The sequence below is a fragment of the Apiospora marii genome, assembly GCF_038362585.1.
Source record: "Apiospora marii strain CBS 49790 chromosome Unknown utg000002l_segment0_segment0, whole genome shotgun sequence".
NCBI classification, from domain to species: domain Eukaryota; kingdom Fungi; phylum Ascomycota; class Sordariomycetes; order Amphisphaeriales; family Apiosporaceae; genus Apiospora; species Apiospora marii.
The window spans coordinates 5,381,966-5,397,271 of NW_027117373.1; the positions used below are offsets into that span (position 1 = coordinate 5,381,966).

Consider the following 15,306-nt stretch of genomic DNA (forward strand, 5'->3'; position numbering starts at 1 on the left):
CTACAGCCGAAACACTCCAAGGATGAGGCTGAGCTGAGCTGTGAAAAGGGAAGGACTTGTAAGGTGTCGGTCCCCCCTAAACCATATGGTACATATATGTTGGTCGTTTTGTTTTACTCATACACCGTGTCCACGCCGCCAACTCCAAGGCTCCAAACTTCGCTCGGCGGCTCATACAGACGACGCCATGCTTCATGAAGAAAGGTTTTTGAGAACGGTTTCTTGCTCCGCTGAACGAAATGAAGCCCAATATGCATGCACTCGAACCAAAGGGCGCTGTAATCTTCTTTTTGACCGCGCATCCCGTCCATCCGGCGTACGCCATGCACACACAAAAGAAAACACCCCAAAGCCATGTCTGTCCTGTTCGCAAGAATTCGTTCCATCCACCAATGTTGTAAACTTTTGATAAAGGGGCCATCGTCCGCGAGAAATCAAGGGCTGGAGGCGCAAATGCGTCGCTTGTCTGTTCGGCCTCACTTCCGGTTGGCCGTGTTGTCGAATTCGTTGACCATGGAGTCGATGACACTGCCCTTCTTCGCTTGTTCGTCCTGGGAATCCGTCGTGCCGTTGTTGTTGTTGTTGTTCTCGTTAGACTGAATTCCGGCCATCTTCTCGGCCATGGTGCGGTTCTGCGCCTCACCCACCTTGCCAAAGACGCTGAGGCCCGTAGCAATCATGCCGCCAATGTCGCCCACGTTACCGGGGACCACGACGGCAGTGCTCTCGCGGGCGAGCTTGCCGAAAGCGTCGACGTACTTCTCGGCCACGCTCAGGCTGACAGCGCCCTGAGCAGAAGCCCCACCGGAAGAGATGGAATTGGCAATGGCGTCGATACCCCTGGCACTCGCGTTGGCCTTCAGCAGAATCGCCTCGGCCTCACCATTGGCACGGTTGATTTGCTCGGCGCGCAAGGCCTCGGAAGCCAGGATCACACTCTGCTTCTTACCCTCGGCGATGTTGATGGCGCTCTGGCGCTGACCTTCGGACTCGAGGATCTCGGCACGTTTCGATCGCTCGGCCGTGACTTGTCGGTGCATGGCCTCGACGACGGCGCCCGGGGCGTGGATGTCGCGGATCTCGTAGCGCAGGCAGGTGACGCCCCACGCCTGGGCGGCCTCGTTGATGGCAGCGGTGATGTTGGTGTTGAGGGCGGCGCGCTCCTTGAGGACGTGATCGAGGCTCAGCTGGCCGATTTCGGAACGCATCGTGGTCTGGGCCAGCTGGCTGATGGCGTACTCGGCATCTTCAACACCATACGAGGCCTTGTAGGCGTCGAAGACGCGGGTGTACAAGACACCGTCGAGCTCGAGGGTGACATTGTCGGCGGTAATGGCGCTTTGGGAGGGGATCTCGATTGCGACTTCCTTGAGGGACTTGACGTAGGCGATGCGGTCGACGAAGGGCAGGAGGATGGCCAGACCGGGCTCGAGGATGCGGTGGTACTTGCCCATGCGCTCAACGATCCATGCCGTCTGCTGGGGCACAAAGCGGACAATGGTGTTGGCGGGCAAGGACGGGCGCTGGAAGTACGAGGAGGAGGAACAGCGCCGCCGCCGAAACCGCCAAGGGAGTTCCCACCACCGAACGAGGAGCCCGAGGGCAGAAGCGTCTTAGTGGTGGACTGGAAACTGCGGAGGCATTGGGTCGTGGTCAAGGCTGCGGGTGTGGTTGGTGCGAGTCCGAGGCGAGTCGGTCGTGTGAGGCCATGCCGTATCACAGCCTTCTCGACTTGGCGTGCCAGCGACATGGTGGGAAGTGTGTCGCAGGATTTGTCCGAGATGCAAATGCGTGGAATTGAAAAGGTGTGAGGACGATAGCGGGCGGGTGACGTTATTTGTCCGAGATGCAAATGTGGGCTCGGGAATCGGGCTGGTAGCAGGCAGGCAAGAGTCAGAGCTCAGCTTGGAGCTCAATTCATCAATTGGTTTCGATCCAATTGCTCAGCAAAAAGCAACGGGCAACCGCGCTGAAACCCAACAGCTGCACCAATCGGGCCAAACGTGTACTTGGGGAAGCTACGACCTATGTAGGCCAAGTAGCGTGGGATGTTGGTGTCTGCTTTATGTATCTCTTCTGGTCGGCTTCTTCCGACCGCAGCAGGATGTCTTGTTGGATGAAGACGCTTTTTTTTCTCATTCTCTAGCCTATGGCTTTCGGCAGGGCATTATACCTGTCGGCGAGCAGGTTTTCGTCGACGAAGATTCGGATGTATCTTCGATGTGGCCGGCGGTGGTGTGGCGCACGTGGCGTATGTGGTTTAGTAGTGACTGCTGCTGCCCGTCTCTCAGTTGCTGCTTACAGAGCTCAGCTCAGATGGAGCTCAATTCAAGTGGTTTCAATCCAATTGCTCAGCCGGTTACTGGGGGGTAGGTAGCCGCTAATGGGCTAGGAGGTAGCTGGTTGGAAGCTTCCAACAAGAACACCCCATAGTGAAGGGACGACTCATCCTCAATCAAGAGTCAGTCTCCAAAACACACACACACATGGCAAGCGGCCGCAGGAATAAACTGTACGGATGCTCATTCCATCGATCTATCATGAAGTGTCAATTGACCCAAGAAGGGCTTCTGTCTTAGTACATTTGTATACATTCGCAGTTGTAGTCGACCAACCAAATACGCAAATGAGAACATGACAAAAGCACCGCTAACTTTATGTCTCCTGTGGAATCGTCTGACTATAACCCGCGACGAAGATGCCTTCCCGTCGCACGCCGGGCTCTTTTCTCTTCTAACCTCTTCTTCGCATCTATCAACCCATGATATAGTAATAATAATACAGACGTCAACTACATCCCCAACTCCCCGCCCACAACGTCCAGCGCCTTCCCCAGCAGCGCCCCGATCCCGGCATCGCCGCAGCAGCCCGCCACCCGCACCGCGTCCACCACGAGCGGGTACAGCCGCAGCATGTGCTTGCGCGACTCGCTCTCGACGTTGGCACAGTCCGGGATGGCCTCGCTCTCGCTCTTGAGCTCCACCAACCGCTCCAGGATCCGGCGCAGCTCCTTGCGCTGCGACAACGGCTGCGGCATCTGTCCCCGCAGCGGCTGATCCGCAATGTACGCCCGCAGCGTCAGGGCAGCGCGAAGTATGAGATACGGCGCCGCCGTGCGCGCCAGCCGGACGTGGAGCGAGTGTGGCGCCTCCATCCCAGCATTCTGAGAGGAAGGATTGCCCGGCGGCGGGAAAAATGCTGGTGTCGGGGGTTGTACCATGATCTGCGGCGTTGATGCCTCGTGGCTCGCAACCAGGGAGAAGAGCTCATCGAGGCAGACATAGGCCATTCTGTGGCGGTAGGTCGGTGTCGCGTCCAGTGTACGGCCGGACCGTAGCTTATAGACGGTTGCCAGGCCGTGACCGTCGGGATTGTTGCCGTAGATGATCTTGGACTCGGCTGGCGCCGGTGCATGGATGATGGAGATCCGGAATAGCGACTCGGCGTAGAGCTTTCGCGTCATATCCGGAACGACTTCGGCGCCCATAGAGGGTATGACCAGCTCGCGTAGCTTGCTGAAAGATGATATGTCAAATTCTTCATCTTCAGCGAGGTTGATGCGTTCCTCGGGCACTTCACAGTCGGCATTGGTGATGCCGTTGGCTATGGTTACGATCATACCCCAGATGTCCTGCAGCATCGGGCGCGGTACATCGAGGTTGCGGAGCTGGTGCATGGTGGCTCCTAATATGGTCAATGTGGACATAGTAGCCTGTTTCCACGGCCGCAGCGACTTGGTAATTGTCGCGAATTGGTACTTGAGTACTATGGGCTTCGAGAGCGCCGTCAAGGCCGCAAGGAATGCGCCGCTGCTGTATATGTCCAAGTCCGAGGCATGCCCAACAATGAACGACTCGAGCATCAACATGCTCGCTTTCGACATGGCGACATAGGTGCGTTTTTGTGTTCTGCGCGGCTGCGGGCCAATGTCATCGTCAAAGGCCAAGGACACAAACTCGGATGCTTGTTTGATGAGTGCAGAAGGGACTCCGGCTATGTCCGTCCGCAACATCTTCAAGACGTCGAGGATCTGGCCCTGTAAGGGCGTCACGTACTCGATGTCGGCAACATAAGCCCCTGGTGATGCTTGCTGCATGGCCTCTCGGAGAAGTATCAGCATGCGAGAAACCCGTTCCAACGCCAAGTCGGATTGGATCAGGCGGTATACATCGCGCAGAGCCGCCACATAGGCAAGCAGGCAGTTTTGGTTGTCCAGGGCCTTGGACGTTTCCGGCTGCTTGGAGATAGGTATGCCGCGGGCCCACAGGTCCCAGGCCAGGTCAATGGTTATTGTGTTGAAGTTTTGCTTCGCGCCGTTCTGGCTCTGTGATAGGATCTGGGTCAGAGCCTTAAAGGTGGCCGTGTTGATTTCCAGAACCTGGAAGTCGAGCAGGGAAGCAAAGTGGCCCAGTAGCTGTTGCCAGTAGGAGTTGAACGTGGGATGGACTGTGAGAACATCCAGATAGTTCGCAAGCAGCCCCGAAATGCCATTAATGACCACAACAGCCGTGTCGTGCCATTCAACTCGTTCTTTCTCTTCCACTTGCTGTTCGCTGACGGACCCGAGCTGCGTCTCTACCGAGGATAGAAGCCGGAAGATGACCGACTTGATGCAGATGGCCCACCCCTCGGGGCTCAATCGATCGCCGTAGGCATCGAAGATTCGCAGCAGAGTGTGCGTCGCGCCTTAACATTGGTCAGTAAAGGGGCTTTCAATACACGGTGGGGTAAGATACGTACTGTTCCTCAGCTCCAAACGGTCGTCAGCAGTAACATTGGTCAACCGCAGCAATAGCAACATCCACAATGCAGCATCTGACGATGGGTCCTGTGAATCGGCAGCCTTGGCCGCCAAGGAGCTGTCGTCGGCACCCCCGATCAAGTTGTCAGTGATGGGCAAAGATTTGTTCTTGCCTGACAGGAAATCAGACAGAACCCAAAAGAAGGTCACGGTCTACCACTGTCAGTCTAGTACATATATGAGGAGTTGAAGAGCCTTACCGTAAGTGCGATGTTCAGGTCGTCATCCTGAGAACAGAACTTGTACAGGGTATCAACCAGAATGAGGAAGCAGGAGTTGGGAAGCGATGACAGGAAATCCGAGCTAATGAGTTGAAGGGAGCTGAACGACGACCGGATAAGCTTGCCCGAACGCGTGAGAACGACGGTGGACTGCGAGTCCGTCCCCTTGTTCGTGTCATCGGCAAATCGCTTCTTAATGAAAATGCTGCCAATGATTTCGAAGGCGACATCCCAGCCACTGATGAGAGTCTCGCCGCTGTCATCCAGTAGAGTCTTCAAGCCTTCGAGTATGACCTTGTGGATGTCCACATCCGTGGCGTAGTTGGTGATGGATGAGACGCGCTCCTCTTTTTGTAGTGGCAGGAGCGAGTCTCGTAGCGCCTCTAGGAGTCGCTGTTGGACCTTGCTCCGAAGTTCGTCACTGAGGTTGACGGCAACCTTGGCTGCATTCAGGACAAGGTCAACAAGAATGTCAGCCGCGCGCCGTCGGACCTGAGGTGACGCAGGTGCTGAGCAGAGCATATTGATGAGCTCTGATGTGAAACGAGTCCAGCCCGAGATCTCCGGGCTGTAAGAAAGCAGTCTATCAATGTTGATATTTGCTACGTCGCCCAGCTTGGCCAGAGCGAACTGATCCTCTATATTGGGGCTGACGGCTGCTTGCGTGGAGATGCTGAGCATACGCCGATGCTGGCCGGTTGGTGTTCGCAAGCCTGGGGACAGAGATTGGGAGGGAGGTGAATTGGGCCGGCTCGATTGTTCTGACGCATCGTCGGGCTGCCTTTCCAGCAGATTGCAAATGGCATTGACGACCTCGAGAAACGGCTCGTTTGGGAAGTCCACCGTGCTTTCGAGCAGCCTCGTCCCGGCGGTCTTTACCTGCTTCACCTCGGTGGTGAAATTGGCCAGCAGCGAGTTGGCTTCGTTCTCAGCCCTGGCATCCTGGCCTTTGGTGGCTATCGGTGTGCGACCAGCAATCTCACCGGTAGAAAAGAGGATGAAGTCAGCCTGCTGCATAGTTTCTAGCACAATTCTCCACGAGCATCCCAGTGTCGGACCGAGCGCGATTCCCAAGTTGAGAAGAGCACGGAGGCACAGCATGTTTCGAGTATTAAGGGTTTGAGGGACCGCAGTAGCATCAAGCGAAGCCTGTCTCTGCCGCTCACCAGCCGCGCCGACCGGCGTGACTAGATTCTCCACGCTAAGTAGGCCTCGTGCGTTTCCGAGAATGCTGTTGCCGGGCGTCTCCGTCGCGGGCGTGGAGACCATTGGCTTGGAGGAGCCAGCTCCGAGACAAGCTGTGAAGACGTTTGGTGGAACGGCTGCTTTGCCCAATGTGGTAAGGAAGGCATCACGCGGGGTGGCGAGTTGCAACAGCCCAGCGACGTGCGCAAACTTCTGGAAAGCCCGGACAAGGCCATGGTAATATTCGGAGTCCAGCGCCGCGTAGAGGAAAGTAGAGCAAGTAGCCAGGATCGCTGGCCAACATTCGTCAACCATCTTGGCGCATATCTGTACTTCCTGGTGCAGGGGGTGGTCCTTCAGAGCAAGAGGGTTGACAGGCACGGGGTTCCTTTTGAAGGACCCCGACCTCTCCAACGAATTGGATGTAGCGACCCTGTCTAGATTGGTCTTGGATGGCTCGCTCTCTTCCTCCGCTATAGTAGCTGGCAAGCTCCTCTCGGCATCCGAGGTTTTCGGTCGTCGGCGGGAACGGCCCTCTCCAGGAACGGTGAGCGGCAAGATGAACTTGGCCAGTCCTTCGGAGAGAGAGGTAATGCAAGACAAGGTCAAGGCATACACATACGACTCTGGGATCGATGGAGGATCGGTCTTGTCCAGTTGGTCGATACAGGGCACTCGCATGGAGCTGAAACTAGTGCTAATTCCGGTGTTGGAGCCGTCGCTGACGGAGCCACTGATAATGCCAGTCACGCCACTTGCTTCCAGCATTGCCTGGTCGGTCGAGCTCCCGAGGCCACCGTACGGGTTTGCTACGGGGATTGTCGATTGGTGAGCAAGACCAATGACAGCAGGCCTCTCCGTGCTGATCCGAACAAAAGCTGCGGTGAGATCTTTGAGCGTGTTCTTCTGGCCCTCCGTGTCGTCGTAGAGCAAGTATATTCTCCGGAGCAGGCCAGGCTCGCCAAATATGCCGCGGAAGACCTCCATGCATAGAGCCCTTCTCCACAAAGCCGTGTCCTGGTCGAGTAGATGGGTCATGATTTCTAGTGCTTCGCCCCCTTCGCTGTGCAGAATGTTCAAATGCCGCCGGAGTAGCGTGTACAGTATGCGGACCAGCCTGACAGAAGTCGCAAAGTTGATCTTGCTCGAGAGTGCACTGATGAGGAACGGCATCACCCTAGCCCGTAACACATGTGCTTGCTCAGGGTGTGTCGAGAAGATAGCCGCGTGGTTGGTCAGGACCGATTCTATCAGTTCCAGACCGAACGTCTGCGGCAAACCCGTGAACCCGAGATATTCGGGTCGTTGGTTTTCCGTCATGAGACAGATGTCGTTGAAGATCCGGTAGGCGTCCATGGCGGCGGATGGCAACCGCACCGTGCCATCCTGAGTCGGAGCCTCGCCCACGTAATGGGTATCAATGTTGGACTTATCCTCGACGACCACCTTGTCGAAGACGGACACAACCAGTTGCTGCAGAGTTGCTGCAGATGTGTTGTTAACGATGCCATTCTTGCTGGACTGGAGGATGAAGCATATGTTCAGGGCAGTGACAAGTAAGTCGCCCCGGATCTCCGTCGCGTAGTTCTGCAAGAGAGTTGGCAGGGCCTGCAGGATCTTGAGCTGTACGTCAAGGCCTGCCGATGTGGCCTCCCGCAGAGCTTCGAGGACCGGACTCAGCTTGGAACGCGGTAGAGCGCTGCTCATAATCAGCCTCAAGAGGCACACAATGGCGATGCCGGTGAACTTTGCATTTTTGCTGCCACAGGCGATGATGAAGGGGTTCACGAAATTGACCCTCTGGGCCAGCTCTGGGAGGTTGTCAGTGACGTCCAGGGTCAGCATCATCAGCAGCAATGAATGACTTACCTGCAGCGACCTGGGATTCGTTGCCACCCCGGATGCCCTTTAGCTCCTCAAGAGATCTTTCGGCGGCCTAAATTGTAGGCATTACAAGTTAGTCAATTGGGAACCCAATTGAGAAAAAAGCAAACCCGGCGAGAAGACCAGTGAGTTGGGAGGAGGAAGGGGGCTCACCTGGCGGAGGTCATTGTGTTTCCGTTTGCTCTCCTGAACCAGGTTGGTGAGTTCGGAGGCTAGGAGCTGCGAGGTCATTTTGCATGCTTCGCTGGTACGAACTCCATGAAGGGGATCGGGCAATTGGATTGCTGGAAGGGCCACCAAGCCGGCGCCTTTCTCGTTCTTTCAATGCCTACCAGTCTGCAAAATCACGAGGTGCACCAGTACAATTCATGAGCGAAATGCCGACAGGTGCAGCAGGGAGTTATCGACGTGGAAAGAAAGCGGCTGCCTTGTAGCCAGATTCCTGCTTGTTGTTCTACTCAGTGCTGCCGTCTCACACAGGCCAGTCTCATTCCCATGGGCCAGCTCCACCCATGGCGAGATTACCTAATCCTAGATCCTGGCAGCCCGAGCTTGCTTTAGGTAGACGGGCGGGCAGCTACCTACGTAGAATACGACCCCGCCATGGGCCGTCTTACACCACCAAAAACCGCCTTGAACAGGGCAGCCCCTCCTTCGTTGGGTTGCGCAGACGCCCGCCATCCAAGACAAGGACGTTAGGTTATCACCGCCTTACATTCTAGTAGCAATTGATTGCTTGTCTTGCTGCTGCAGATCTTGGAAGGCATCACCTTGTTTTCTTTTCTTCGCTTCCAGTAGATTTCTACAAACGCCGATATCGTCTTGATTAGCATAGGTAGTCGTCCGAATTCTGTCCGAAGCAAGCTGTTGTCTCAGGTAAGTCATGTCCCCTAAATGGGCCTTGCGCGCTATGTTGGCCTAATAAATGGGATCGGATTCTAATCGCATCCACAATCCCCGACCAGATTGCCTAACCGCCGGACCACTCTGGATACCAAGCTTCGATTTCTAGGCTGCCGGTCGCCGAGCTACATTTTACCTACTTGACTTTTCTTGCCCCGACGCCTTTCACCAACCTACAAGCACACCGACTTCATCCCGACCGACGATTATACCGACAAGATGGGCGCCAAGATCCCTCGCAACTTCCGCCTTCTGGAGGAGCTCGAGAAGGGCGAGAAGGGCCTCGGCACTGGTGGGTTTCGATACACTGGCCGGGCATGCGCCGCCAAGCACACGCACGCGCTGACTTGATATGTAGAGGCATGCAGCTTTGGTCTGGCCGATTCATCAGACATGCTGATGTCGGACTGGAACGGTACCATTCTCGGTCCTCCTCATGTACGTTATGTCTTTCTCATGCGACCAACACAACCAATACTCTGGTCTTGGCGAGAATCACGTTTGGCTGACTTTACGATACTTGACCAAACAGAGCGTGTTCGAGAACCGCATCTACGGGCTGACGATGCACTGCGGCGAGAACTACCCCGACCAGCCGCCTACCATACAGTTCATCCACAAGATCATCCTGCCCTGCGTCGAGGAGGCCGACGGCAAGGTCATCCCCTCCAAGCTGCCCTGCCTGGCCAACTGGAAACGCGAGAACACCATGGAGACCATCCTGATTGAGCTGCGACGCTTCATGGCCAGCAGCCAGTGCAAGAAGATACCTCAGCCTCCGGAGGGAACCACATACAACTGATTGGGAGGAAGAGAGACTGGGGCTTGAGGACATGGAAGGATCTATCGTCAAGAACCCAGACTTGCGCATGGCCATGGCATAGGGGGAAATGCTGCTGCACGGGCAGCATCGTTTTTGACATGACGGCTTCGAGTCCTTGTTTTCCAGCTCCGCCTAGGCTAGACTAACAGTATTAGAGCTGATGGCGAGGCGTCTTAGACAGCTTTCTTCGCGATAGCAGGTGTCTGGCAAGATCCGGGTTGGTCAATTGAATCAAAGTACTGCCCATACACTTTCTACTTGCTTTGCTTATCCGCAACACCTCCATCACCTTAGGTACCTAGACAACTAGATTGCCTACATCACCGGTGACCTGACTTGCACATGCCATACTCGGCGCACGTGATCCTCTGTAGCACGGAACGGTTCCGCCCTTCCCGCAATTGACGTTTCTGCCAAACCTTCAATTTGTTCCAACTCCCCTGCTGCTACCTTCGAGCAACCTCGATCCCAACTCACTGTTCTGCCCACCCAATTCTCCAATGCCGGCCAAATGGACTTCAAGTAGTCACTTTGTCCCGGCGCGCAACTCGCGCCACCGCACAGCATGTAAATACATCACTCTGCCGCTCAACCTAAGCTATCATCATACTAAACGTCCCTCCCACCAGGCCTGGCCCTCTACAAGGCCCTCCTCGCCGTGGCGCCCAAAGTGCCCCTCCCCGCCGACCTCGCGACCGCCTTCGGCACCAAACGTAACCCCATCGCGCACCAAGTCCGCAGCGCCTTCCGCCGCAACCGCGCCGACACCTCGCCCCGCCTCGTCTACCCGGCCCTCCAGGCCGGCTACCGCATGCTCGCCCTCCTGTCCCGCGCCGCCGCCACAGCCACCACTGCCGAGGAAGAAGCAACGCCTGCTGCGAGCACGACTTCTTCTTCTTCCCCCGAGCATGCCGCCATCGAGTCCTTCCTCCGCGCCCGCCTAGCCAAGCGCCACGCCACCCTCGCCGCCAAACTCGTCCACCCGCCCAACAGCCGCAACCCGCCCGCCCCATCCTCGGCCCCGCGCGAAGGCACCCGCCCCCTCCTCGTCAAGGTCTCGCCCCCCGCGACGCCCGCAAACCCGTTCCCGGTCCCCGAGTACGCGACCCCGAACCGGCCCCTGCCGCAGTCCCAACTGGGCCACTCCCGAGCCAAATCCGTCGACGGCGTGCGCGGCCGCCGCCAGGTCCCCCGCCTCGAAATGGCCGGCGACTTCCCCTTCCTGCGCCTGACCAAGCCCCAGCCCGCCCTGTTGTCCCGCGTGCTGCACCAGAAGAACAAGAAGCGCGTCGAGCGCGTCGCGGCCTGGACCCAGTTCAAGGAGGAGGACATGCTCGACGCCCAAGAGGAAGACGCCTGGGAGCAGACGCTGGCCCGGACCGCCCAGCTTTCCTTGGAAGAAGGCGGCGCCGACGGCCCCGACGAGACGTACGAGGCCACCATCCGCGAGCACGGCCTTCAGTACCTCAGCGACGTCCTGAACCACGAGCGCGAGGACTCCGTCGCCCGCGCCGATGCCATGCGCGACTTGATCAATGCGGAGAAGGCCCTCCGAGAACAGGAGGAAGAGGCGTACAGGCTGGAGCGCCGTAGGTGGTGGGAGGAGAATCGGAAAAATGAAGAAATGCAGCAAAAGGAGAAGAACAAGACCGGCAGTCCCAATGATTCAGGGGCAGAGCAGCCAAGGCAAAGGGGTCATCCTCGTCGGGGGCTTGTTGAACACCACATCTAATCAACGAACAGTTCACGCCTTTGCATGGAACTTAAGGGTTTCTGCCATGCTACGATGGCAATTAAACAGTTCCTTGCATACTTGTGATATAGTATTGCGTGTATTGTATTGTGCTGCGTGGCTATAAGATAAGAACAAGAATCCCGAGGATATGTGTATATACCATCAGTCCCCTGTCCCTCTCGGTCTCTCTCAGACTTGTAGTATATCCCTTGATATGATACCCTGTCATTCCGTTGGCCTGTTCTTACAGTGACGAAGTAATAAAATCATACACCGCAGCCGCCTCCTAACCCCGGAACTCCGTCGCCAAAGCACGTAAAAGTAAAAGTTCGGAGAGAAACAGGCCATATTGCCCAAATCATCCCATCATCGTCAACGGATTGGAAGCAGCTGACGATCATAGCGCAGCATCAAAGATGGTCATGCTGGGCTGGGACCCGTCACACTGGCCCAGAACGCCAAATCCACATCCTTGGGTCGAATGCCCGGGCTGCGTCCCAGACAGGTCATCTTAATGATCAGCTCTGTTTGCGCCAGCCACAAGTCAAGTCAGCAACGGCCCCATGCACGCAAAAAGAGTCAATGCAGGAAGGATATAATCTCAGGGGTAATGGATAAACTCACGATGCAGGAACACATCCACGTTGATTCGCCAACTTCTCTTGGTGGTAGAAGCACCAAGATGGTGGTGATGATGTCCCGACGCGCCCACCGTCGGATGATTGCTCGAGTAATGTGCTGGCCCGCCCATCTCAACGGAGAAGCCCATCACATTTGGGCTTGGGAAGGTATGAGTTGGGAACACCGGCATGTTTGAGGCGGCGGCGGCCGATCCTGTAGGCGAAAACTGGTGACCGACGGTACTGTGTCCATGAGGCCAGAGCGGCGATGCGTCGACAGTGTGAGGTGCCGCCGACGGCATAGCATCAGGACGAGCCACGGGACTTGTGAGCCGTGGCGCTGAGGCTGGTACCGCCGAGGTAACCGATGCAACAGAGCCACCCAGACCAGAAACCGTAGCTGTGCCTGTTCCTGACCCTGCTGCCCCAGGTACAGCTGCCGTGCTAGAAAAGTCCGCATGGCGGGCTGCTGCGAACTGTGCTAGGTCATCTTCGTCCTGAACTTGCGAGGGAGGAGGCCCGAACGCGCCATCTTCAAGCTCCACGGTATGATGGTCGACGGCGGGCGGGATCTCGACTCCGTTGTGCATCAAATAGATCTGGACCTCGTCCGGGTCCCAGAACTGCCCGTCAAACCCCGGCAGGTTGATCTCTCCCCCGAGACTGACGAGGGTTTCTCTTATCTTACCCACGCGAGGGTCCATGGGGCCCATAATGAAAGGATGATGATCCTCCTTGCCACTTCGGCCCGTGGGCAAACCGCCACCAAGCATAGTCGGGGAAGAAGAGGGGTGCTCGCTCGTCTCATGGGCCGCCGGGAAGTGGGTGCCCATCCCCCCGAGCTGCTGGAATGGATACTCCTGGTTGAACAATGACTCTCGCTCGGTCCGGGTCAGGAGATCGAGGGTCCGTTCTCTGATCTGCTCAAGCGTCTCAAATAGCCGAGCAAACCCAAAGACGCGCAGGACGGCCTCGGACGGCGGGTTCTTCATGGTGATAAGTCTTGCGGCGCGCTGCAGGGCGGTTCGATGAAGCCGGCGCGCGAATGACCGCTCCTGATAGGCAAGGCTGCTGGGGTTTGGTAAAGAGGCCCATGGGGACGGCGTCCAGGAGGGGTGCATGCCGGCGCCGCCATATGCTGTTGAGGGGTCGAATGATAACTGGGGTGCGAAGCTGGCATTCTGAGACGTCGGCTGGGCGATAATCTCGTACCCAATGGGTCCTGGGGGATGATGGGAGCTGGGGCCGCCATCATACAAGGTCGGGTAAAGCTGATGTTGCCCTCGTGGTGGTGGTAGTGGTGGCAGTGCCTTGGCCTCGTTGACTGGCTCGTGGGTGACCATGACGCCAGCCCAAAGTTGCTGAGGGGGTTCTGGCCTTGGAAATGCCTGCTTGATCGAGCTGCCGCTGCTGTCGACATTCTCGCTCGAATTGACAGAAGGGTCTGACTGGCGACGCAGCTCGTCAGGCAGCTGGGTTTCGTCGGTCCCGTCTTCGGGCGACGAGCCATTGTAGTCATCGTAGACGTCAGTGGACTTCTTGGCCAGCGCCTTCAACCTCATGAGCTTGCGGCCCAGCTCGGACTTGGCATCCAGGAGGCCATTGCTAGCAGCGTAGTCAAAGACATCCTGGTAAGCTTGGGTCATCTGGTCATTGGTCGTCTTGAGGCTCTCGACCTCTCTCTCCAAGTTGGTGATGGCGCTCTCCTTCCGATCGCGATATGCTCTCTGAGCAAGCCGGATCTGAGTGCGGCGACGCTGCTGAGGAGTTAGTACAGGCACACCTTCCGGCTACGGCAAGGAGAGAAAGAAACCTGCCTCTTGAGGGGTCTGGTCGGTGGTGTCGAGCCGGGGTCGGCCTCGAGCACGCTTCTTTTCCTCGTCATGCTCGTCCTGGTCGACCGGAGGTTGCTTCCGGGCTCTCTTCTTGGGGACCGACTTGTCGCCACCCGACGAGATGGCCTTCTTCATGGCGGTCCCATTGCTGGCGGGGCGTTGGACACGACGGCCGTCGTCATACCTTTCGGCGCTCAGGATGGCTAGATCCGAACCCATGACGCGCATCGTGGTGTTGCCAAGATCCCGGTTGCGTAACGAACGACTGCGTGCCTATGTGACACACTGGCTGCTCCTCAAAGTGGGGTTGGGTTCCCCCGGTGGACACGATGGAATCCGGGGAAGCGTGGAGTTCGTTGGTGGTGCCCCGCGAGTTCGCTGCCTGTAGCGGGGGCTACCGGAACGACGCGTTTGGGTGGTTTTTTTTGTGGGTGAGACAGCGACGACAGTACAATCGGATGGGATGCGGTGCGTGCCTGCTGTCGATCCTAGGCCATTCGATGTCTATTCATACTGAGACAGAGCAACCGGCCAAATTCAGCAAAGACTCGGTCAGGTACTGGTGCCACTCCAATCAATCAGCAACGAGCCATGGTGCGGTGCTGCGCCGTTGTCGCGATGTTGGAGGTGGAGGGCGATTGATTAGTAATTGGGTAGGCGTCAACGATGGTGGGGTGAATGTTAGGTCCGACCCGGGCAAAAGATCCTCAGGCCTGGAGCCTTGTCATATTGATTGCAAGAGCGTGGCTTGTTTGGTTGGGGTTGGGCGTTGGTCAGGAACGAGTCACTTCTCTCTTTCTCGGCGGAAAGACACATGGCGGCAGGACATGCAGGCCATTAAAAAAGAACGGCTCCAGCTGCCACTGGAACGCCCCAATTGGGGCAAGCTGGGGCAGCTGGGTTCTTGCATCTTGCAGCTTCCCACTTCTCGTTCATCCATCAATCAATCGACCTTGAAGGTCTAGCACATACACAAGTTTAGCAGGAAGGAAGATCGGGAGTTCGTTTCTGCCAATGCTGGCAGGCTAGGCTTGCATGGCCACCACCCCCGCCATCCCTACATATCTGACCGGCCCCGGGCAAGATGTAAGGGGGACGTGCTATGTGATCTAGATGAGGCCGGGATCCCTGTCGAGGTGACACTGACAGAAAGCCCAGAATCGGTGGGAATGGTCGCCGAAGCCATCCCGCTACTGGCCCATTGACTTTCCTTCTCTCTCACTAATGCAATCGGCTTTGCCGCCATCTCCCACCAAAATCATCTAGTAGCCAATCTGCCACTACGCCACCACCCAACTA

General features: G+C 56.9%; 5 protein-coding genes across 5 annotated transcripts; 2 read left to right on the forward strand and 3 right to left on the reverse strand.

Moving 5' to 3' along the window:
- Window positions 1-476: 476 nt before the first annotated feature.
- Window positions 477-1,750, reverse strand: PG985_003416 (uncharacterized protein; the record flags this gene model as incomplete). The annotated part of the gene is made up of 2 exons (XM_066823185.1): window positions 477-1,523; window positions 1,547-1,750. 2 exons carry the CDS (start codon window positions 1,748-1,750, stop codon window positions 477-479), a joined length of 1,251 nt encoding a protein of 416 aa, XP_066690617.1.
- Window positions 1,751-2,791: 1,041 nt separating this feature from the next.
- PG985_003417 (Endosomal peripheral membrane protein) lies at window positions 2,792-8,322 on the reverse strand (the record flags this gene model as incomplete). The annotated part of the gene is made up of 5 exons (XM_066823186.1): window positions 2,792-4,686; window positions 4,741-4,954; window positions 5,002-8,018; window positions 8,077-8,143; window positions 8,245-8,322. 5 exons carry the CDS (start codon window positions 8,320-8,322, stop codon window positions 2,792-2,794), a joined length of 5,271 nt encoding a protein of 1,756 aa, XP_066690618.1.
- Window positions 8,323-9,213: 891 nt separating this feature from the next.
- PG985_003418 (uncharacterized protein) lies at window positions 9,214-9,796 on the forward strand (the record flags this gene model as incomplete). Its single annotated transcript, XM_066823187.1, has 3 exons — window positions 9,214-9,286; window positions 9,353-9,432; window positions 9,527-9,796. The coding sequence occupies 3 exons, from the start codon at window positions 9,214-9,216 to the stop codon at window positions 9,794-9,796; spliced, it is 423 nt and encodes a 140-aa protein (XP_066690619.1).
- Window positions 9,797-10,317: 521 nt separating this feature from the next.
- On the forward strand, window positions 10,318-11,549 carry PG985_003419 (uncharacterized protein; the record flags this gene model as incomplete). The annotated part of the gene is made up of 2 exons (XM_066823188.1): window positions 10,318-10,384; window positions 10,447-11,549. 2 exons carry the CDS (start codon window positions 10,318-10,320, stop codon window positions 11,547-11,549), a joined length of 1,170 nt encoding a protein of 389 aa, XP_066690620.1.
- Window positions 11,550-11,972: 423 nt separating this feature from the next.
- On the reverse strand, window positions 11,973-14,235 carry PG985_003420 (uncharacterized protein; the record flags this gene model as incomplete). Its single annotated transcript, XM_066823189.1, has 3 exons — window positions 11,973-12,076; window positions 12,177-13,955; window positions 13,986-14,235. The coding sequence occupies 3 exons, from the start codon at window positions 14,233-14,235 to the stop codon at window positions 11,973-11,975; spliced, it is 2,133 nt and encodes a 710-aa protein (XP_066690621.1).
- Between the last annotated feature and the right edge of the window lie 1,071 nt (window positions 14,236-15,306).